Here is a 23,595-nt window from a genome sequence, read left to right on the forward strand (position 1 = left end):
TTGCTGTTGGTGTTTGTACTTCTGCTGTGTTTCTTTTTATGGTTTGGAATTCCTTTTACATTAGAATCTCTGTTTCACCTACAAGTTCATGAGCAGGCCATCTAGGCCATTGTGTACAGAAATATGAAGTTGAGATTTTAGATATGCAATTCTTGTACATTCCCTACAATTATTTATTGCTAATGAGAGAAAAAAGAAAAGGACGTTAGGTACAGTATAGTCACAATTTTAAGTTTATTTAAGATAAAATTTAAAAGTATAGATGAATAAATAGAAAAACCCCACTACAAAGTATTGATATTACTGTAATAGAGGTTTTCTCTGGATGGTGGGATGAAAAAGCAGTTTTTCTTCTCACTTATCTATATTCTAAAAGTTCAAGCACCTGATTCTATTTTCATACTAGCTAAAATCTCAGTCAATTTGGCCTCTCCATGACCTATAGCTGAGGTTTCTTCTACTCACCTGCACCTCTTTATCTTAATCAGTATCCCTTAATTAAGAAGCCCTTGGGGGCCTCCCTGGTGGTGCAGTGGTTGGGAGTCCGCCTGCCGATGCAGGGGATGCGGGTTCGTGCCCCGGTCTGGGAGGATCCCATGTGCCGCGGAGCGGCTGGGCCCGTGAGCCATGGCCGCTGGGCCTGCGCGTCCGGAGCCTGTGCTCCGCGGCGGGAGAGGCCACAACAGTGAGAGGCCCACATACCGCAAAAAAAAAAAAAAAAAAAGAAGCCCTTGGTAAACATTTCTAGCAATTCCCTACACTCTTGTTCATGAGGAACTGGAAAATCTACCATATGACTTGGAATTAGGCACCTGGAGAATTTTGAAGTATGACAGACCTAGATTTGAATTTTGGCAAACTACTTTTTTAACCTAAAGAATTCTCCATCTGTGAAATGGCCATAATACGTAGCTCATAGGATTGTGAGAATTAAAGGAGGTAACGAATATAAAGTGCTTAGTGGCACAGTGTTCGATAAATGCAAGCTAATAATATCCAAGAGTCATGAAATAGGGTTGGTGGCTAAAGAGAAAGAGGTGATATTTGCTGGGGTGAGGTGGGTCCAGATTCTTGGGCTTTGTCAAAGTAAATGAGGGACGTTCAGTCACAGTTTTGGCTGTCAGTCCCTGAAGTAAGACTGGTCTCTGCCTTTGTTCCTGAGCTGAAGTACATCTATGGGCTCTATGGAGAGAGAATGCTGTCAATGCCTAATACACCACAAATGTCTGATGAGGTGAGAGGAGACCGTGAAAACTAGATGATGGGTGTGCGTGGTGGGGGTGGTAGTGTCAATACCCTAAAACCTCAAAAGTGTTCCCACTTAACAGTTTTACCTAAGGCTGCTGTCTAACTTAACTGGACCAAAAAAAAAAGCTTTTAAGTTGTGAATTTTATCGGTGCTTTAAAAGTCCACATTAACGGGAAGTAAACAATCATAATAGTCAGTATATCCCAATCATTTCATTATACAGCTTTCCTTTTTTTTTGGTCCTCGCCGCGTGGCATGTGGGAATCTCAGTTTCTCGACTGGGGATGAACCCATACTACCACCCACCCCCACTGCAGCGGAAGTGCGGAGTCTTAACCACTGGACCGCCAGGGAAGTCCCCACTTGCTTTCTAAAATTTTGATTTTTGTATTCAAGTAATTCCAGGTTTAAAGCAAGAGCGTTCTGTGTAAGGAGAAAAAGTAATATGTGCATCTTTAAAATAGAACGTGAGAAGATAGTAATAACTGCTTTAAGGACCCATTAGTTCCTTTCTCCTCACTTTAAGCAATATGACAACTAATGGAATGATAAGTTCACTTTTTAGACATTCCCTAAACAGTAATTTTAAAATGTGTAGTGAGATTGTAAGGTCATGCTGCACAGCTTAGATTTGAAATGTCTGAAGACTGTTTTCAGTCCCAAGGATTTTTAAAAATGAGGTTCCATTCATTTCCTTTACTCTTAGCAGATGTCAAAAATCGAGAGGGTGGAAATGTTTTTCACTAACGGAAAACATGGGATTAATTTCCAAAACAGGAATTGATGTTAAGACCTGGGAACAGGAGTTTGAGAAATTCGAGTTCCACAAATCATCTCCTTTCCTTTTCCATGTGAACATGTTTCAGTTGGTTGAGTCCTTCAACCTCCTTTCTAGACTTCGCAAAATTCTAGTTTTACATTGAAAAACCGGCAGTCACAGGGGGAGGGAGTGTGCAAAGAGAACTTTTTTACAAAAGGATAGGATTTACATTTTATACCTTCTTACAATTCACTTTATTTTTACAACTTTATTGGAGTATAACTGCTTCACAATGGTGTATTAGTTTCTGCTTTATAACAAAGTGAATCAGTTATACATATACATCTGTTCCCATATCCCTTCCTTCTTGCGTCTCCCTCCCTCCCACCCTCCCTATCCCACCCCTCCAGGCAGTCACAAAGCACTGAGCTGATCTCCCTGTGCTCTGCGGCTGCTTCCCACTAGCTATCTATTTTACGTTTGGTAGTGTATATATGTCCATGCCTCTCTCTCGCTTTGTCACAGCTTACCCTTCTCCCTCCCCATATCCTCAAGTCCATTCTCAAGTAGGTCTGTGTCTTTATTCCTGTTTTACCCCTAGGTTCTTCATGACATTTTTTTTTACTTAAATTCCATATATATGTGTTAGCATACGGTATTTGTCTTTCTCTTTCTGACTTACTTCACTCTGGATGACAGACTCTAGGTCTATCCACCTCATTACAAATATCTGAATTTCGTTTCTTTTTATGGCTGAGTAATATTCCATTGTATATATGTGCCACATCTTCTTTACCCATTCATCCGATGATGGACACTTAGGTTGTTTCCATCTCCGGGCTATTGTAAATAGAGCTGCAATGAACATTGTGGTACATGTCTCTTTTTGAATTATGATTTTTCTCAGGGTATATGCCCAGTAGTGGGATTGCTGGGTCATATGGTAGTTCTATTTGTAGTTTTTTAAGGAACCTCCATACCGTTCTCCATAGTGGCTGTACCAATTCACATTCCCACCAGCAGTGCAGGAGTGTTCCCTTTTCTCCACACCCTCTCCAGCATTTATTGTTTCTAGATTTTTTGATGATGGCCATTCTGACTGGTGTGAGATGATATCTCATTGTAGTTTTGATTTGCATTTCTCTAATGATTAATGATTACAATTCACTTTCTATCGACGAAGGTTATCTAGCAAGCTCCTTCAGGATTAATTTTAGCTTTTAGCGCTAATAGGGGTCTCGCAAAAGAAATATCCTCTTGCAGCACCTGATTTAAAAACCCTTTCGGCCTCCCTCTCAGGAGGTGGCAAGCAAAGCTGCGCAGGCGCCTTGCTTCCCTCTTCACTCCGCCCCTTACAGTCGTCTACAAGCTGATGACATCATTGGTCCGTGCAACCTACCAGGCCTCAGGGCCTGAAGCTGAGACTAAGTCCTTGCTTTCGCTTAGCGGGGCGGGACGAAGTCGGGCTGGTGGTGTTGTACTACGCATGCTCACCGTGGACGGCGACGGTACCTCTTTCTTTGCGTCTTTCCACAGCTCGCCCCAACCTGGAGGGGGGGGGCCTGAGTGCCCTCCCCCTTCTCTTCCCCCCGCCCAGCAGGGCTTCTAACTGACAGTTGTCGCCGGGCCCCGTCCGCGCGCCACCTCCTCCTGCCCGGGTCCCCCGCAGGTAGAGAGGGGCGGGAGGGGGTGTGAGGGAGAGGAGGAGGAGCCCGAGCTGCGGCGGCCCTGTGCTTCGGCCCCCTCCGGGGAGGCTAGAGAAACCCCCCCTTCCTCCTCGCCCCCTCCCAGCCCTCAAGCCGGCCCGGGAGGGGGTGGGGCGCCGAGGCCGCGGAGGCCAAGCCGGGCCTGGCGGGTGAAGAGTAGTCGGGCGGGGCGCGGAGGGGTGAGGCAGGCGAGGGCCGCGCGCGCGCCGCCGCCGCCGGGGGGAGGGGAGAGGAGGGCACCTAGGCTCTCCTCTTCTCTCCCCCCTCCTCCGCGCGCCATGTAACCCCGCCCCGCCGGCGGCGAGCTCGAGACCCCCGCGCGCACCGAGCCGAGCCGGCGGCTGAGGAGAGCGAGGCCCAATGCGGCTGGGGCTGCGCGGCGCAGCCGAGCCCTGAGGAAGCGGCCCGCGCTCACGCGTGCCCCGGCGCCTCGAGCGTCCGCTCCACACCGCCCAAGCTGGGCCTGCCGGGGGCATGAGCGTGCCCGGGACGCCGGGGGAGATGGAGCCGGCTGGGGAGGAGGAGCGGCCGCCACCGGCGGCCGAGGAAGAGGACGACGACGAGTTGGTGGCAGCGGCGGCCCCGGCCTCAGGGCCGGCCCGAGGAAGGAGTGCCTCTTCGAGGGAGGACGCGGACGACCAGGAGGAGGAGGAGGCGATGGTGGTCGGGGGCGGTGGCTGCAAGGAGCAGGAGCTGACCTACGAGCTGCAGCAGGGTTACCGCATCCTGGGCGAGTTTCTGCAGGAGAAGCACCGAGGCCTCACCTCCCCCTTCCTGCAGCCCTTGGGGGGCGTTGCCACTGGGGAGGAGGAGGCGGCCGAGGGGCCGCGCAGCGGGGGCCGGGGCAGTCGCGCCCTCCGGCAGCAGCCCGGGAAGGGCATGTGTCTGCTGAAGATGGAGGAGAAGTTCGCCAGCGGCCAATACGGGGGCATCACCGAGTTCGTGGCGGACTTCAGGTTGATGCTGGAGACGTGCTACCGCCTGCATGGAGTGGACCACTGGATCTCCAAACAGGGCCAGAAGCTGGAGATGATGCTGGAGCAGAAGTTGGCGCTTCTGTCTCGGTGAGTGAGCCCCGTCCCTGGCGGGACTGACGGACTGACACAAACACACCCTCGCACGTGTCCGAGGATGGGTTGGGCCAGGGGCCGGGGGGCGTCGCTGATAGGTGCTGAGTCGGTGCTGGAGAACCCCGGGAGGAGGAGCAGCGCTGGGCGGGGGCCCGCATGGGTGTGGTGGGTGTGGGCTGAAAGAACCCGACGCCCAGACTTGAAGAAGCTGAGACGGAAGCCGAGTCCCGAGTGCCGAAAAGCAGGTAAAGTTTTTAGAAGTAAAGTGAAATGGTGCCCATAGGAAGAATTACAGGAGTAGGGAGAGGAAAAGTTTAAGTGGGATGGAAGTTGGACCTGCAACTTTTAGACAGTTTTGGCAAGAAAATTTTAAACGTTTTTGGAATGAAATACCGTTAGAAAATTAATTCTGGCTCATGTAAAAAGGTGGTTTCAAACTGTTAAAATAATTTTACTGCTCAAGTCGGCCATCGGAGATTTTATAGCGTGTAATTAAATGGTTAACAATTATTGTGGCGTACTCCTGGTCTTTTCTCTCAGCTTCATCTGAGCTGACTGAATTTTTGCATCAACACAAAATTTTTAATACGTTTAGATATTGGTATCTATTCTACCAGAAGTCACAGGCAGTTCAGATGGCACGATGCTCTTGGTATACTCCACCCATATGTCCAGAGTCAATTATTTTTCTTTCGTAAGAGGAAATAATATAACACAGGAGGCTACTAAAATACACGTATTAATTTATAATTCTGTAATTGATAATGAGCCAAATTAATTTCTCTATCGGAAATTCTTCAGGAATAGAAAAATAATTGAATGTTGTTGGAAATCGTGGTTGAAGTGAACCAGTTGTTTGACGCTTTACTAGTGGAAGTGAACTTGAACAAGTCACTTTACCTTTTTGGCCTCAGTTTCTTCATCCGTAAAATGGGCATAATGACAGTACCTAATTAATGGGTTGCTGTAGGATTAAATGCATTAATAAATGTAAAGTCGAAAGTGCCAGTCCCATATAGTTAGCCCAAGATAAGTTTTAATCATTATAATGCTAGTAGTGGTAGCTGAATAAAATTAATATTCTCATATCTGAAACTGGAAAGTGTTCTAGTGCTTTCATCTAATAGCTCCTGAAAAGTTGTGTTAATTTTTTGGTCCTTGATTTTAGCTGTAACTTTAAAATAATCTAATCTGTCATTGGCTTCCCATATGCTGTTTTCGAGACTATCAGTGACTTCTTTCACTGAAAACAATGGTTAACATAGCGCTTGACTCATTAGGGCAGCTGTATTTAAACTAAGGAGCCTCTTCTTGAGTCCATTCATAATGTAGGATTATTTGGTAATAGAATAATTCCTAAGTTTGTCTTGTATATTACTTTTAATATTTTATTTCGCGACATTATATTTGTGTAGTGTGTTCGTTACCCTTGTCTCCACGGTGTTTTGTAGTTATGACTCACATAAGAAACAGTCCTTTCACACGTCATTATTTTTAAGTAGTAAAATATCTTCCAAATTGATGTCACAAGGTTTTAGACCTGGAAGAAACCATAGAGTTCTAGTCCAAGCATCTAGTTTTACAGATTGGAAACGGGTATTTAGAATGAGGCTGGAGAATGGCTGCATCAAAGTGCTAAGAAGTTGCTTATAGGTTTGAATAAATTACAGGTGTTTTCAGAAGCATTTTGTATATAGTGTTTCTTAAGCCCTGCAAAAGAGCAGGGAGACTGTTTCTCTTTACATAAAGGTAAATTTCTGAATGCTTTGAATCATTCCTAGTGACTAATGTTCAGAATACGGTATTCCCATATGATCTAATAGAATCCATACTTAGAACTTAAACTTAAAACATTCTTTTGTTTATAAACATAATAATGTATTTCTGATGTTCTTAGTCCAAGAGAGAGAAAATTCTTGCAGTTTAGTAGCAAAAAGTAATGTGATGGTCTCAAAGAGATAATTAAAATTTTGACTTCCTCAATTTTTTTGTATTTGATGTATACAAACATTTTGTAAATAATAGATTTGACAAACCACACTTGTAGATACTAGGAAATCATTTCTTTTTCTGTACTAGCCTGCAATCTGAGTCATTACTAAATAAATGCTTTGAGTGGGCACAACTTTCAGAAACCCATAGGTTATAACAGTTTTGTATGCAATTAATAAATATAGATGCTCCAGAACAATATTCTATAGACTGGTCACATGAGTATGATTTTCAGCAAATAGGTGACTCAGATACCTTATTTATAAATAAGTGGTATATGGTATTTTAGTAATAAAAAACAATCACTTAGATATTAGCTTTTGTTCTCTTTTGTCTTCTAGTATATGTTTGTAAGATATTGAATTAACCCTTATTTTGAAATTTACTGTAAGGAGAATTTTACAGCTGCTCCATACACTACTGAGCCTTTTAGTGAGCAAGAAATCACATACGTTAGATATAGAGGGTGCCGCATTATCATTACAGAGCAACCCAATGGCATTAGTACCTTGGGCGCATTGTATAACTTAAATCTCAGTTTCTTCACCTATGCTATGAGAGTGTTGATTGTACAAATATGTATCTGCCAGAGCTAGACATTCAGAGCCCTGATATCAAAAGAGAAGTTCCCTACTCTTAAGTGGTATATAGTTGAGTAGGGAAACAGATGCTTAAAAAGATGATGATTCTATAATGGAGTTAAAAGGTATAGAGAAGTTTATACTTGAACTGATTCTTAAAGAAGTTGAAGATTGCTTCTGGATTTTTTTTGGAGGGTTTGAGAGGGGCATTCCAGAATGCTGAACTACAGTAAATGCAAGGCATGGAACAGCATAGTGTTTCTGGGAACTACAGGTACTTCGTCTGGCTACAGTATGGTCTCTCCAGGGTAGTGTCTGCTTTCTAGGAGGTATGCAGGATGGTCAATTGGGGAGAGGGAAGAAAATATCACAACTTTAGTATATTTTATTTTTGTTTTATCCTGTTAAAAATTCTAAATTTTTTGGTCTGCTTTTTGTGGTGTTATAATAGGACTACATGTATATGATCTATAAAAGATTAAAATATTTTTGAAAGCTTTAAGAATATTGCTATGTAGTTTTAAAAGCTTGTAGTTATAGAAGAGGCATTGATGTGCCAGTGACCCCAACAGTGCTGAACTTGAAATTTTAATTTTGGCCATTTAAAATAATATTTTGGTGAAAATAAGCTTGAATATTATATATCCTTGTTAAAATTATAGTTGATTTCTGAATTAAGTTGTTAAAAAGTGGTACATGTAATGGGCTGTTAAAAAAAAGGCTTTCTTAAAATACAGCTAAAGATTATTTAGTTTTGTAATTGCTTTTTAGTTGGGCATGAGAGTACAAAAGCATCATCATGAAACCTCAAAAATTTAAAAATAGAGATTTCCAAGTACAAGTAGTAATTGAAGTACAAATGGATTTTGTACACTGATTTTAATCTCCTCCTCAGTTAAATTTGAAATTTGTTGACATGTTTATTCTCAATTAAGATCAAAATCTAGAAAGTAATTGGGAATTTTAACAAGGTGCTTCTTATTCCCTAGTAGTCCAACTCCCCCATCCCCACTGGATTCTGTAATTCTGTCTTTTTAATGTAAATCTAAAAATTGGCGCCCTTTGGTAATAGAATCTGGATTTGCTTCTTGTTCAGAACTACAGAATGTTAGAGCTTGATACTCCATGTAGTTCTATTTATTATAGTTGCCATTCTTCAAAAAAAAGTGCTATTTAAAAAGGTTCAGAAAATGTTTAAGTGCAGTGATGAAAGGATGAAGGATTTCAACTAACAAGACATTTATTGAGCACCTGCTTTGTTCTATGACTTAAGGGACAATTCCTTGCCCAAGAAGTTTGTAAAAGGGTACATACACAGTTATGGTAAAATGTAAAATGTGTTAAAACTGATTTTCAAACTTGTTGCATTGTCAGAACACCTGGAAGTCATGGGACTGCTTGCAGAATATCCTGAAATATTGATATATTTAGTTGTATGATTTTTTGCTAGGGGATACAAAAGGCTTAAAACAAATTATGGAAGGAAACCGTTAATTGACGAGATTCTATCTAGTACCTAAGGTTTTTCTCCCTACAAACAGGGAGAACATAATCACTTTTGGATTTTTGATGGTATATCTTGGTTTCAATGCAGTCAAAAATCTGTGTCTAACTTGGCCCTCCGTAGGCTGTCTGTATACTTGGTTCCTCCCTATCTGGTGTTCTGCATCCGCGGATTCAATCAGCTGAGGATCCTGTAGTGCTATAGTATTTACTATTGAAAAAGATCTGCGTATAAGTGGACTCATGCAGTTAAAACCCCTGTTGTTCAAGGATCAGCTGTATATTCTAAGCGTGCATGCTCTGAGGACTACTGTGATAAGCTTTATTATAGAGTGTTAGGAGAGTGCAGAGGAGGGATCAACTACTCTGGGGAGTTGGGGAAGTTGGCATCGAAAAATACTTTATTAGATTTTATTCTAGAGGTCATAATTTTGGAAGGTGAGTAGACTATTGATAGGTGATGTTGAGGAGTTCATTAAACAATTATTTGACCTATGCTATGATAAGTAGTATGTAAAGCCCTGTAGTTACAATGATAGACATGACTTTATCCCTTACTTCAAGGTGGTAGGTAAACAATTACATGTATGGAAGCAGGAGAGTACAGCGTATTCCAGAGGAATAGTTTATACCCAGTGGTTGGTTAGAGTGTAGGATGATGAGGTACTGTCATGGCAGATAAGTCTAGAAAGGTAAGCTGGGACTAATTATGGAGGACCTTGTTTGCTTGCTAAGGAATTTAGAATGTAGACAGTGTAGATTCATCACGGGTTTTAGCTAAGGGAGTGACATGATTTTACTAGTATTTTGAGGTTTGAAGGCTGAAATGGAAGGAGAGAGAATGGAGAAAGGAAACCAATTAGAAGGCTCTGGAGTTAATACCATCAAGATATAATAAGCAGTAAAAACAAATAATAAATAAGGATACAAGAGAAGTAAATTCAGCAAGTAGAAGTGGTATAATGGCAAGCTATTGGATGTGGGTGTGATGGAGAGGATGAGGGCCAAAATAAATTTGAGCCCAGGTGATGGTGATGCCGAGGGAATGTGAGAGGAGCATGCATTTGAAGATGTGCTGCTCAGAATTATTAGAAGGCGGAATATGGAGCTCAGCAGAGTGACTAGGGCTAGATTAGAGGTGTTTAATGAGGAATTAACCTGCAGAAGGATGATGGTTGAAGAAATGGGAGGGAATGAGATTGCCCAGGACAGAGTCTAGTAAAAAAAACAAGGGGACCAAAGGCAGAACTTTGTGTAAGGATTGACTATCTTAAATTTGGAAAGATTAGAAAAATATGATTGAAGTGTGTATAATGTGTATTAAAAGCTGAAATACTTAATTGAGAAGAGGCAGTTAAAGAAGCTGAAAAGAGTTTATTCTGGAATAAATAAAAGGTGTTAGTTGGAATATAGTAAACTTACAGACTTTAGTATTTTAGGAGATTTTGTTCCATTTGAAAATAATAATTTGGAAATGATTTAGATCTAATACAGTAAAAATGCCCTAATAGGTTGTAGTGTGTTTTGCCTTAAAGTTCGTTTCTCATTGTATTTGTGCCCTTGTATTTATTTTTATTTCTAAGAAAAAAATTAGAGCAGAGAAAAGAAATCATGTTTTTGGAGAGAAGATTAGGTCCTTTTCATATTTGTGTTTTAGTTTTCAAATCATCTCTAGGCTCTCTCCACAGGATTAGAGAACAAATAATAGCTGTTTTCATTTCCGAGGAACTTCCATAATAATATGAATCTTTAAAATATATATTAAATTACTTGAAGTAGTTGTTCCTTTTTTTTTTTTTTTTAATGAGAAACACTAATAAACCCCAGTGGTAGTATTATATATAACCAAGCCCTTTGTTATATCATCTTCCACCTGGGACCCGTGAATGTTTCAAAATTAATCGTGCTTAAAAGTCAGGATATTAAGCATATACACTTTGCGAAAAGACTTAGGAAGACCAATGAAGTGTTAATAGTGGTTATTGCTAAGTAGAAAGATCCTGGGTATTTTTCATTTTCTTCTTTTAATTTTCTGTGTGTCCTAGATTTTCTATAATAAGCATATTACTTTTATAGTTAATAAAAGATTTTATTTAAAGGCAATTAGTATTTACAACTTTGAATAAGAGTTGGGTTAAAAATATGTATCATCAAAGTTTTAAGGCAGTACAGTCATGTTAAATGTTGTAACTGGGTGGTACAGCTGTGGATGATTAATTTTCCCTTCCACCTTCTACTTTTTTTCTACAATGACCATGTGTTACTGTTGTTATTTATTTTTTTTTTTTGCAGTACGCGGGCCTCTCACTGTTGTGTCCTCTCCCATTGTGGAGCACAGGCTCCGGACGTGCAGGCTCAGCGGCCATGGCTCACGGGCCCAGCCGCTCCACGGCATGTGGGATCTTCCCAGACCGGGGCACGAACCCGTGTCCCCTGCATCGGCAGGCGGACTCTCAACCACTGCGCCACCAGGGAAGCCCGCTATTGTTATTTTTTATAATATCATTCAAAACTTAAAATCTACAGATTCTGCAAGTGCAGTTTTAAAGGCTTGGAATAGCTTGTGCTAAGAACTCACCCCAAACTTTCATATTTAAAGCTTTTGAGTAGAGCCATCTGAATGTACCTTCAGACAAAAATAACTCTCTGATAGTTTCTTTTATATCTCCTCAAATGTTAGTACATCTGGGGATTTAGACCTTTTCATTTCTGTCTAGGCATCCCTCTAAAAGATAAAAAAAAAAAAAAGATGAGAATACAGATTGAGATAAACCAGTTTAAGGTAAAACTATTTACCTCTTGCTATACTTTGTAAGTACTACTTTACTAATGTTGCTCTTTAGTGGGAATTTAAGCCTTCTAAATTAGAATCAGTGAAAAAACATTGCCAAGATATAATGCAGAAAGTGTTTGAGTTGCTATTTAGCAGACGAAGTGTTTTTTGGATCTTCTCTTTCCAAGAGATAGCCCCCTTTCTCTTTCAGATACATCTCATCTGCTAGATACCATTTCTTCAAATGGTAACATCCCAGTTTATAATAACTACAGTTTGGGTTTGCAAAAGCTTTAAAGGTAAACAGTTTTGTTTCAATTTTTACAATCTATACTAGCCTAGTACATTGACTTTTATGATAATGGTGTACATTCTCAGCTTTTTGAGGTTGAGATCAGAAAGAAAATCTCTCTTAGAAAATGTGCATGCAGGTAGAATACTGGATTTTCCCTGTGGCATTTCATGCTTTATGTTTTTAAACTGCTTTTCAATTTCGATGGTAGATTGCCTAACAAATACAGTAAAGGATACCAAGATTCTGCTAAATATACAATTCCTAGTGAATTCAGGGTCTATTCTCATGTTTGTTCTAAAAATAAGAACAAATCCATTTCATTTTGTGCTGAGAAGAGAAATCATCTCAAAAACTTATTACATAGAAACGTTTTCCCTTAGAAATAGTTATAAATATAGATTGTTTCCATGTTAGCCCACAAGCCCAATTTTTAACATCCAAATTACTAAAATTGGAAGATAAAAATATTAGAATATAAACAGTAAACAAAATTGAAAACATTTTTTCTTTTTAATTTATTTTTTTGGCTGCGTTGGGTCTTTGTAGCTGTGCGCAGGCTTTCTCTGGTAGGGGCGAGTGGGGGCTACTCTTTGTTGTGGGGCATTCAGGCTTCAGTAGTTGTGGCACGCGGGCTCAGTAGTTGTGGCTTGAGGGCTCTAGAGCGCAGGCTCAGTAGTTGTGGTGCACGGGCTTAGTTTCTCTGCAGCATGTGGGATCTTCCCGGGCCAGGGCTTGAACCCGTGTCCCCTGCCTTGGCAGGCAGATTCTTAACCACTGTGCCACCGGGAAGCCCCTGAAAACATTTTATGTCTCTCTTGAATACTGTGCTTGAGGAAAAGCAGGTTTAAATTTGGCCTTCTTCCCACAGATAAACTAGTTTCTTGGTTCCCTCCTTTCTTCTGTTGTTGCTGCCTTATCTGCAAGGCTTTCCCTCTGTCTTAACCTTCTTTGTTTTCTTTCATAGCATTTATTGCAACCTCACATATAATATGATTTAATTATATATCTTTTTCTTCTCTTTTACTAGAATATAAAATCTATGAGGGCAGGGACTTTTTCTGCTTGGCTTGTTGCTGTTTGACTTCTATACATGTTGATTTAGAATTAAGTGGTTATAAGGTCTACAGGTCATTTTCAAAGGTGTCTGGGGCTTGTCTCTCAAAAGGTGTTTCCCAGATCACCAGCGTAAGAATTGTGTTAAAGGCAGATTCCTTGGTCCCAGAATAGCATATTTAAATCTGTTAACTCAGAATCTCAGAGTGGGGATTAGGAAGCTACTTTTAATAAACTCCATAAATGATTTTTATGTACAATAAAGTTCTAGGAGTGATACTTCAGGATATAGTAACACTGTTTCATGATTGATTTCCCATCAGAATTAAAATTTTTTCCCTCATTGAAGTATTTTTTTTATCACTGCTTTTATACTTGTCAACCTTTATTAGAATTGTATTTTGGGTTATAGAATGAAGAGAAGGTAGTAGAGAATTAAGAAGCAGATTCATATATTCATGTCTTCGTGTGGAATACAGCTTGAAGAAGTAAGTGGTAACAAGTGAGGGATAGTGTTGGGGGAGGGGGGAGGAGGTATGCTACTAAAGAATGGAAAGACCTTGGAAGTCATGTGGTTGTCATAGACTATTACACAGAGCAATCTCTATTTTAATTTAGAATTATGTTGAAGTATTCTATGAGTAATCTCTGTTACATAGGGCTAATGTGTTAAATAGTACCAAAATTTTAAAAAGCCTTAAGTTAAAGACCTAAGACTCTATTTCTGTCGCTTTTATTCATTTAAACCTATTTGTATGATCTTACATCATATATCAGCTGTGGATAATAATGCTATTCTTTGTGTTTCTCATTTGATTTTGGGGAGCAATGAAAGGAGATGCAAGGTTAGCTCTCATAGCATTACTCTGCACTATATCAGGCAGAGTAATGTACTGATTGACCTCATAGTCTTTTGGTTGATTTTTAAATTTTGTGTTTCTCTTTTATAGTTCAGTATGAATTGAAACCTTTATAAAGTTTAAAGTCTTTAATTAGAGTTCTAAAACATCCCCTACTCCATACACTATGCCAAAGTGTGTGTGGGAGTATGCGCAGGTGCCTACATTTTAGTTCTAGGGAGAGGGTGCAGAACTTTATTAGGTCAGCAGAGGAGCACAGAGCCAAAAAAGGCTTAAGAACCATAGTTTTAAACCACAGAATTAACAAACATCCAATAAATTATGATGATGTTTGGTTAGAGAAAATTCCAATCAATTGAAGGAAAAATTAGGCCTTTAACAGAAATAACAGAATTTGAATAGTACCTGAAGATAAATATTCTTATGTTATGCCTGTGTTTATTCTATTAGGTGTTCAAAGAGACTTAACTCTATTAAGTAATAGTTTTGCTCTGCATTAAATTAAGAGGAAAAATGTCCTGGAAATAGCCCCCTTGTTATTCTAGAACTCTGAAAGAATTAATATATGGCTTACTGTACTGAAGATGTCTTAACTTTGTGAGTAAAGTGAGTTTAATTCTGGTTTTGCCAGTGACACTTGTGTTGAACTAGACATTGGCTTTCTCTAGAATTTCATTTACAGTCATTGGCCATTAACTTCATCAAATTCAGAGCAATTTCAAAACATCTGGAGTGCCTTCTTGTCTACTTGTCTGTTTCTTTTTTCTGTGTCTAATGAAATCCTAATTATTTTCTGAGGCTCAGCTTAGATTTTACTTCCTCTATGAAGCCTGATACAGAATTAATTGCCTTTTTCACTGTATTCTGTGATTCATTGTTTTGCATTTGGTTATAACACTTAAAAAATTTATGGTAGTGATGTATCTGTCTATCTGTATTATGATGTTAGTTGTTTGGTAATTCTTGAACTAATGAAATAAATGAGCTAATAAAAATCAAATAAATATTCAGTTATATCAAGTCAGAATTGCTGCTTGTTTTTAAAAGACTCAGCAGTCATCTCCTCAGGAAAACTTTGCACATTTCATCCCCCCTCTTCTTTTCAGCTTGGGTTAGTTATATTCCTCTGTTCTTAACCCACTTTTTGTATTCGTATGATTTGTATTGAAGTTTTTGAATACCATGATATTGAAGTTATCTGTTTGCCTCACCAAAGTTTAAGATTTTCTTATGCATTTCTGTATTTCTAGAAATTAGCTCTTCAAGTGCAGAGAAACTCAGTATGTATTAATTGGGTTGAATTCAGGTACCATATCCTCTCTTAAGGGATGGGTACAGTATTTAAAAGCATAATAGAAGGTAGTGTATGGTTAATGTAGTAAGACAGGTACTGTTCCTTATATTCAACATATATTTACAGTGCTTATTATTTGATAGGCAGTGTAGAGGGATTCAAGATGAAAACGGAAAGACAGGAGTTGATAAACTAAGTTGATGTAGAGGTCATTCCAGGCAACAAAAATAGCATGTTCAAAAGTGCAAAGGCAAAAAAGTCACTGTATATAGCTAGGGAATGGTCAGTAGTTTAGTTGGGCTAGAGTGCTAGTTATATATAGAAAAGTAATGACAGCTGTGACTGGAAGGGCCAGCTTATGGAGCCAGATCATAGAGGGCCTAATATGCTGTGCTAATAAAGAATATGATATTCCATATTAGTGAGTTATTAAATTTCAAGCTTTCAAGCTAGAGAGTTACAAGGGACACATAGATGAGATGAATTAGAAGAGAAAACTAACGTCAATTTGATTTTTCCCATCCCTTAATTTTCACCTTTCTTAATTTTAATTTTTGATTTTTCTTCCCTTAGCAGATTATATAGAAATGTATCTGAAAAGATATTTTTTTTAAATTAGTCTTCCATTTTATACACATCAGTGTATACCTGTCAATCCCAATCTCCCAATTCATCACACCCCCACCCCCTGCCACTTTCCCCCCTTGGTGTCAATATGATTGTTCTCTACTTCTGTGTCTCAATTTCTGCCCTGCAAACCGGTTCATCTGTACCATTTTTCTAGGTTCCACATATATGCGTTAATATATGATATTTGTTTTTCTCTTTCTGACTTAGTTCACTCTGTATGACAGTCTCTAGGTCCATCCACATCTCTACAAATGACCCAATTTCATTCCTTTTTATGGCTGAATAATATTCCATTGTATATATGTGCCACATCTTCTTTATCCATTCGTCTGTAGATGGGCATTTAGGTTGCTTCCATGAGCTGGCTATTGTAAATAGTGCTGCATTGAACACTGGGGTGCATGTGTCTTTTTGAATTACAGTTTTCTCTGGGTATATGCCCAGTAGTGGGATTGCTGGGGCATATGGTAATTCTATTTTTAGTTTTTTAAGGAACCTCCATACTGTTCTCCATAGTGGCTGTATCAATTTCCATTCCCACCAACAGTGCAAGAGGGTTCCCTTTTCTCCACACCCTCTCCAGCAGTTGTTGTTTGTAGATTTTCTGATGATGCCCATTCTAACTGGTGTGAGGTGATACCTCACTGTAGTTTTGATTTGCATTTCTCTAATAATTAGTGATGTTGAGCAGCTTTTCATGTGCTTCTTGGCCATCTGTATGTCTTCTTTGGAGAACTGTGTATTTAGGTCTTCTGCCCATTTTTGGATTGGTTTGTTTTTTTAATATTGAGCTGCATGAGTTGTTTATATATTTTGACGATTAATCCTTTGTCCGTTGATTCGTTTGCAAATAATTTCTCCCATTCTGAGGGGTGTCTTTTTGTCTTGTTTATGGTTTCCTATGCTGTGCAAAAGCTTTTCAGTTTCATTAGGTCCCATTTATTTATTTTTGTTTTTATTTCCATTACTCTAGGAGGTGGATCAAAAAAGATCTTTCTGTGATTTATGTCAAAGAGTGTTCTTCCTATGTTTTCCTCTAAGAGTTTTATAGTGTCCAGTCTTAGATTTAGGTCTCTAATCCATTTTGAGTTTATTTTTGTGTATGGTGTTAGGGAGTGTTCTAATTTCATTCTTTTACATGTAGCTGTCCAGTTTTCCCAGCACCACTTATTGAAGAGACTGTCTTTTCTCCATTGTATATCCTTGCCTCCTTTGTCATAGATTAGTTGACCATAGGTGCGTGGGTTTATCTCTGGGCTTTCTATCCTGTTCCATTGACCTATATTTCTGTTTTTGTGCCAGTACCATATTGTCTTGATTACTATAGCTTTGTAGTATAGTCTGAAGTCAGGGAGTCTGATTCCTCCAGCTCTGCTTTTTTCCCTCAAGACTGCTTTGGCTATTCGGGGTCTTTTGTGTCTCCATACAAATTTTAAGATTTTTTGTTCTATTTCTGTAAAAAAAAATGCCATTGATAATTTGATAAGGATTACAATGAATCTGTAGATTGCTTTGGGTAGTATAGTCATTTTCACAATATTCATTCTTCCAATCCAAGAACATGGTATATCTCTCCATCTGTTGGTATCATCTTTAATTTCTTTCATCAGCATCTTATAGTTTTCTGCATACAAGTGTTTTGTCTCCCTAGGTAGGTTTATTCCTAGGTATTTTATTCTTTTTGTTGCAGTGGTAAATGGCAGTGTTTCCTTAATTTCTCTTTTATATTTTTCATCATTAGTATATAGGAATGCAAGAGATTTCTGTGCATTAATTTTGTATCCTGCAGCTTTACCACATTCATTGATTAGCCCTAGTAGTTTTCAGGTGGCATCTTTAGGATTCTGTATGTATAGTATCATGTCATCTGCAAACAGTGACAGTTCTACTTCTTCTTTTCCAATTTGGATTCCTTTTATTTCCTTTTCTTCTCTGATTGCTGTGGCTGAAACTCTTGAATAATAGTAGTGCAAGTGGGCAGCCTTGTGTTGTTCTTGATCTTAGTGGAAATGGTTTCAATTTTTCACCATTGAGGATGATGTTGGTTATGGATTTGTCATATATGGCCTTTATTATGTTGAGGAAAGTTCCCTCTATGCCTACTTTCTGCAGGGTTTTTATCATAAATGGGTGTTGAATTTTGTCAAAAGCTTTCTCTGCATCTATTGAGATGATCATATGGTTTTCCTCCTTCAGTTTGTTAATATGGTGTATCACGTTGATTGACTTGCGTATATTGAAGAATCCTTGCATTCCTGGAATAAACCCCACTTGATCATGGTGTATGATCCTTTTAATGTGCTGTTGGATTCTGTTTGCTTGTATTTTGTTGAGGATTTTTGCATCTATGTTCATCAGTGATATTGGCCTGTAGTTTTCTTTCTTTATGACATCTTTGTCTGATTTTGGTATCAGGGTGATTGTGGCCTTGTAGAATGAGCTTGGGAGTGTTCCTCCCTCTGCTATATTTTGGAAGAGTTTGAGAAGGATAGGTGTTAGCTCTTCTCTAAATGTTTGAAGCCATCTGGTCCTGGACTTCTGTTTTTTGGAAGATTTTTTAATCACAGTTTCAATTTCATTACTTGTGATTGGTCTATTCATATTTTCTATTTCTTCCTGGTCCAGTCTTGGAAGGTTATACCTTTCTAAGAATTTGTCCATTTCTTCAAGGTTGTCCATTTTTTTGGCATAGAGTTGCTTGTAGTAGTCTCTTAGGATGCTTTGTATTTCTGCAGTGTCTTTGTAACTTCTCCTTTTTCATTTCTAATTTTATTGATTTGAGTCCTCTCCCTCTTTTTCTTGATAAGTCTGGCTAATGGTTTATCAGTTTTGTTTATCTTCTCAAAGAACCAGCTTTTAGTTTTATTGATCTTGAAAAGATATGTTTTTTATTAAGCAAAAATATTAGAATAATGCTAGAAAGAAGAGAAAGACAGTATTTTCTTTTGCCAAATAATTTAGATAATACACTAGGTTTAAATATGTAAATAAATAATTTAAGTTGGACTTAGTTTTGTTTCTTTAATTGGATAATTTCAGTCTTCTCACAGTTCTCAGAGGAAAAAAATTATGTTAAATACAGAATTTTACCAACTTAAGTTACTGTATCTTCCAAGTTATTTTCTACAACTTTGTTTACCAGTAACCAAAAAAATGAATAGGACAAGTATAATTAATAAATTACAAATACATATTGATAATATCAGCTGTTTGTGCTTAATTTGACAGCTTGGTTTTTATAGACCCAAACCTATATTTTTAACAGATAGATACTTATAAGAACATCATCTTAAAATAAATAGCATAACATGCTAAATGAAAGATGGTAGAAACATTTAAATATATTAAATATGACATTATTTCATGGTGATCCACAGAACCATTTATATCCTCCAGTGTATCTGAATCCCTGATTGTGATACAATTGCCAGTACGTTAGTAAGTTCCTCTACTTACTAATTCCATGGTAGGGAATTTGGTTGGTAGTGAAATTGAAATCAAGTCTTTTTTTTTAAGTTTTATGGCAAGTGTGTAAATGATAAGATAACTGAGATCTATTTTAATTTTTTTTTTCTTTTTGCTGTATGCGGGCCTCTCACTCTTGTGGCCTCTCCCATTGCGGAACACAGGCTCCAAACGCGCATGCTCAGCGACCATGGCGCACGCTCAGTGGCCATGGCTCACGGGCCCAGCCGCTCTGCGACATGTGGGATCTTCCCGGACCGGGGCACGAACCCATGTCCCCTGCATTGGCAGGCGGACTCTCAACCACTGCGCCACCAGGGAAGCCCTATTTTAATTTTTTATTAGCAGTTTAAGTCTTTTTTTACTAAGAGTTAACATTTATTCATTTCTTTCTGTATGCTAAATACTCTGCTAAGCATTCTATTTAATACATGCTCTTTGAAGAAGATTTGAAAAAAAATAGAAATATGTCAAAAAATAAAAATCACCTCTCCCATCAGATATCACTTGTTAACCTTCTTTTTCTCATCTGTATACATATGTATCATTTACTCTCACATACACACCCAAATTCAATACAGAATTTGGATATTCCACATATAGTTTACATATTTTGCCATATATTCTGCTTATCACTTACTAGATTTGATTTTACTTGTTCTTTGATTGTTGTGTGTGAATATTGTTACATGTAAAACTATACACGAATGGGTTAACAACAGTAAGACCCTGTAGTGATGGTTTTTTTTGTTTGTTTGTTTGACCCTGTAGTTTTTTTCTTTTAAGAAATTTATTTTTTGCCATGTGGATTAGCTATCTAGTACTTTGTTTGGCTACCAACAACAACAAAAAAATGACAAGACTTCTTACAAAAAATTTGCCTAACTCATTAAGAAATAGGTTGAAGCCATCAGTCATGGCATGATGAGTTTGTGAGATTTATAGTAAGACTATACCTTAAAACTATTTTAAAATGTTTCCAATCACACAAGTTACTTCCTAATGTTTTCGTTACTTTATAACTATCCTTTTCAACAGTACTTATGATTAAGTTGCCAATTTAGAGCAAGGAGTAGAGGTAGACTGTTTTGGCTGCCTTATTAAATGCCATTGTATGTTACTCTGTTTGAAAGGCTTTATCTGTATTAACTTATTTAATCCCCACAACTCCTGAAGTAATTAATGATTTACATAACCTGTTTTACAAATGAAGAAATGAGACACAGAAAAATTATTTTGCCCAAACTAATTAGTGGCAGAAGCTGGATTTGAATCCAGACTCTTTGGCTCCAGAGCCCAGGTGCTTAATCACAGTGCTTGCTGCTTATGAGCAAGAGTTGAAGGGATTGAGAGAAAGGAGCCTTCTACGTGAAAGAGGCTGGGGAGAATAGGATCATTAAAGATTTCAAGGTGGAGGGAGCATTTAAATACTTGTGGTGGTGGGATTGACAGTATGTATTTGAAGTATAAATTATTAAAAATAAGTATGCATATAAAGTATAACAACTGTGAAAATCTGAAGGAAATAGTGTAACTAATGTATATGGACTTTGGTTAGCAATCCAGTGATTAGTATTTGTCTTATTGGTAGTTTATTAATTTACAAAATAATGTGTCCATCTTAGTGGCAAAAAATTAAACGATACAAGAATTATTACAATAAAAATGTCTCCTCTACATTTTTCTGGTCCCCTAGTAAAATAGGCTACTACTGTCACTAGTTTCTTGTATTCAACTGGGTGTCTCAGTTTTTTGTTTTTTGACTTTTTTTCTGTTTGTGTGAAGCTTTATCTTTTTTTATTTTTTTTTAATTGAGGTGTAAGTTGGTTTACAATAGTAGTTTCAGGTATAAAACATACTGATACAAAATTTTTATAGATTATACTTCATTTAAAGCTATTATAAAATATTGGCTATATTTCCTGTGTTGTACAATATATCCTTGTAGCTTATTTATTGTATACATAGTAGTTTGTACCTGTTAATCCCCTGTCCCCACTGGTAAACATTAGTTTGTTTTCTATGTCTGTGAGTCTGTTTTTGTTTTGTTATATTCATTCATTTGTTTTATTTTTTAGATTTCACATATAAGTGATATCATACAGTAATTGTCTTTGTCTGTGTGACTTATTTCACTAAGCATAATACTCTCCATGTCCATCTTTGTTGTTGCAGATGATGAAATTTCATTCTTTTTTATGGCTGAGTAGTATTCTGTTGTATATATATGTACACCATATCTTTTTTATCCACTCATCTGTTGATGGACACTTAGGTTGCTTCCATATCTTGGCGATTGTAAATAATGCTGCTATGAACATTGGGATGCATGTATCTTTCCAAATTAGTGTTTTCAGTTTCTTTGGATATATACCTAGGAGTGAAATTGCTGGATCATATGGTAGTTCTATTTTTAGTTTTTTGAGGAACCTCTGTACTGTATTCCATACTTGCACCAATTTACATTCCCACCAATGATGTACAAGGATTCCCTTTGCTCCACATCCTCACCGGCATTTGTTATTTGTGGACTTTTTGATAATAGCCATTCTGACAGGTGTAAGATGATATCTCACTGTGATTTTGATTTCCATTTCTCTGATGATTAGCAATGTTGAGCATCTTTTCATGTGCCTGTTGGCCATCTGTATGTATTATTTAGAAAAAAAGTGTATTCAGGTCTTCTGCCCATTTTTTAATTGGGTTGTTTGTTTTTTTGATATTGAGTTGTATGAGCAGTTTACATATTTTGGATATTAACCCCTTATCAGTCATAATATTTATAAACATTTCCTCCCATTTAGTAGGTTGTCTTTTCACTTTATTGGTGGTTTCCTTTGCTGTGCAAAAGCTGTTAAGTTTAGTTAGGTCCCTTTTTTTATGTTTTGCATTTGTTTCCTTTGCTTTAGGAAAGGAAATATTGGAAAGGAACTATTGCTATAGGAAAGGAAATATTAAAAATATATTGCTATGAATTATATCAAAGAGTGTTCTGCCCCTGTTTTCTTCTGGTAGTTTTATGGTTTTCCATCTTACATTTAGTTCTTTTATTTATTTATTTATTTATTTATTTATTTATTATTTGGCTGCGTTGAGTCTTAGTTGCAGCATGTGGAATCTTTGTTGCCATGTGCAGGATCTTTGTTGTGCCACGTGGGATCTTTAGTTGCAGCATGCGGGATCTTTTTTTTTTTTTAGTTGTGGCATGTGGGATCTTTAGTTGCAGCAAGTGAACTCTTAGTTGCGGCATGTGGGATCTAGTTCCCTGACCAGGGATCGAACCCAGGCCCGCCCCCTGCTTTGGGAGAGCAGAGTCTTAGCCACTGGACCACCAGGGAGGTCCTACATTTAGTTCTTTAATACATTTTGAGTTTATTTTTGTATATGGTATAAGAAAATATTCTAATTTCATTATTTTATATGTAAGCTGTCCATTTTCTTCCAGAACCACTTATTGAAGAGACTGTCTTTTCCCCGTTACATATTCTTGCCTCCTTTGTCGTAGATTAATTAACCATAAGTGTATGGGTTTATTTCTGGGCTCTCTATTCTGTTCCATTGATCTATGTGTCTGTTTTTGTGCTAGTACCATACTGCTTTGAGTACTGTAGCTTTGTAATATAGTCTGAAGTCAGGGAGCCTGATACCTCCAGCTCTGTTCTTCTCTCTCAAGATTGCTTTGGCTTTCCAGTGTCTTTGTGTTTCCATACAAGTTTTCAAATTATTTGTTCTAGTTCTGTGAAAAATGCCATTGGTATTTTGATAGGGATTGCATTGAATCTGTAGATTGCTTTGGGTAGTATGGTCATCTTAACAATATTAATTCTTCCAGTCCCCGAACATGAAATATCTTTCCATCTGTTTGTGTCATTTTCAGTTTCTTTCATTAGTGTCTTATAGTTTTCCAAGTACAGTTCCTTTACCTCCTTAGATTTATTCCTAGGTGTTTTACTCTTTTTGATGTGATACAAAATGGGATTGTTTATTTCTCTTTCCAATAGTTCATTGTTAGTGTATAGAAACTCAACAGATTTCTGTATATTAATTTTGTATTCTGCATCTTTACTTAATTCATTGATGAGCTTTAGTAGTTTTTGGTGGTGTCTTTGGGATTTTCTGTGTATAGTATTATGTCATCTGCCAACAGTGACAGTTTTACTTTTCTTTCCAATTTGGATTCCTTTTATTTCTTTTTATTTTTTGGTTACTGTGACAAGGACTTCCAATACTATGTTGAATAAAAGTTAGCCAATTCAAATTTTAACATGTTCAAAACTGAACTTTAGGTTTGTTGTTTTGCTTTCCTTTTCTAAGTCTGTTCTTACCTTCTGAGCAAATGACTCCACTGTCTGGGAAGTTGCTGT

The 23,595-nt window shown here is 38.0% G+C and overlaps 1 protein-coding gene across 4 annotated transcripts in view; it reads left to right on the forward strand.

Moving 5' to 3' along the window:
* The first annotated feature begins 4,111 nt into the window (after nucleotides 1-4,111).
* The window catches only part of BRD10 (bromodomain containing 10), a 108,209-nt gene continuing 88,725 nt past the window's right edge, over nucleotides 4,112-23,595 (forward strand). For 3 of the 4 annotated variants that reach the window (XM_060102182.1, XM_060102183.1, XM_060102184.1), the window contains exon 1: nucleotides 4,112-4,779. In XM_060102182.1, the coding sequence (XP_059958165.1) occupies nucleotides 4,190-4,779 (590 nt within the window). In that variant the 5' untranslated portion in view covers nucleotides 4,112-4,189. Of the gene's footprint in view, nucleotides 4,780-4,983; nucleotides 5,031-23,595 lie in introns of those variants that run through there. The other variant, XM_060102185.1, reaches the window with a different exon arrangement.

Source organism: Mesoplodon densirostris, chromosome 6 (assembly GCF_025265405.1).
Source record: "Mesoplodon densirostris isolate mMesDen1 chromosome 6, mMesDen1 primary haplotype, whole genome shotgun sequence".
Lineage (NCBI taxonomy): Eukaryota > Metazoa > Chordata > Mammalia > Artiodactyla > Ziphiidae > Mesoplodon > Mesoplodon densirostris.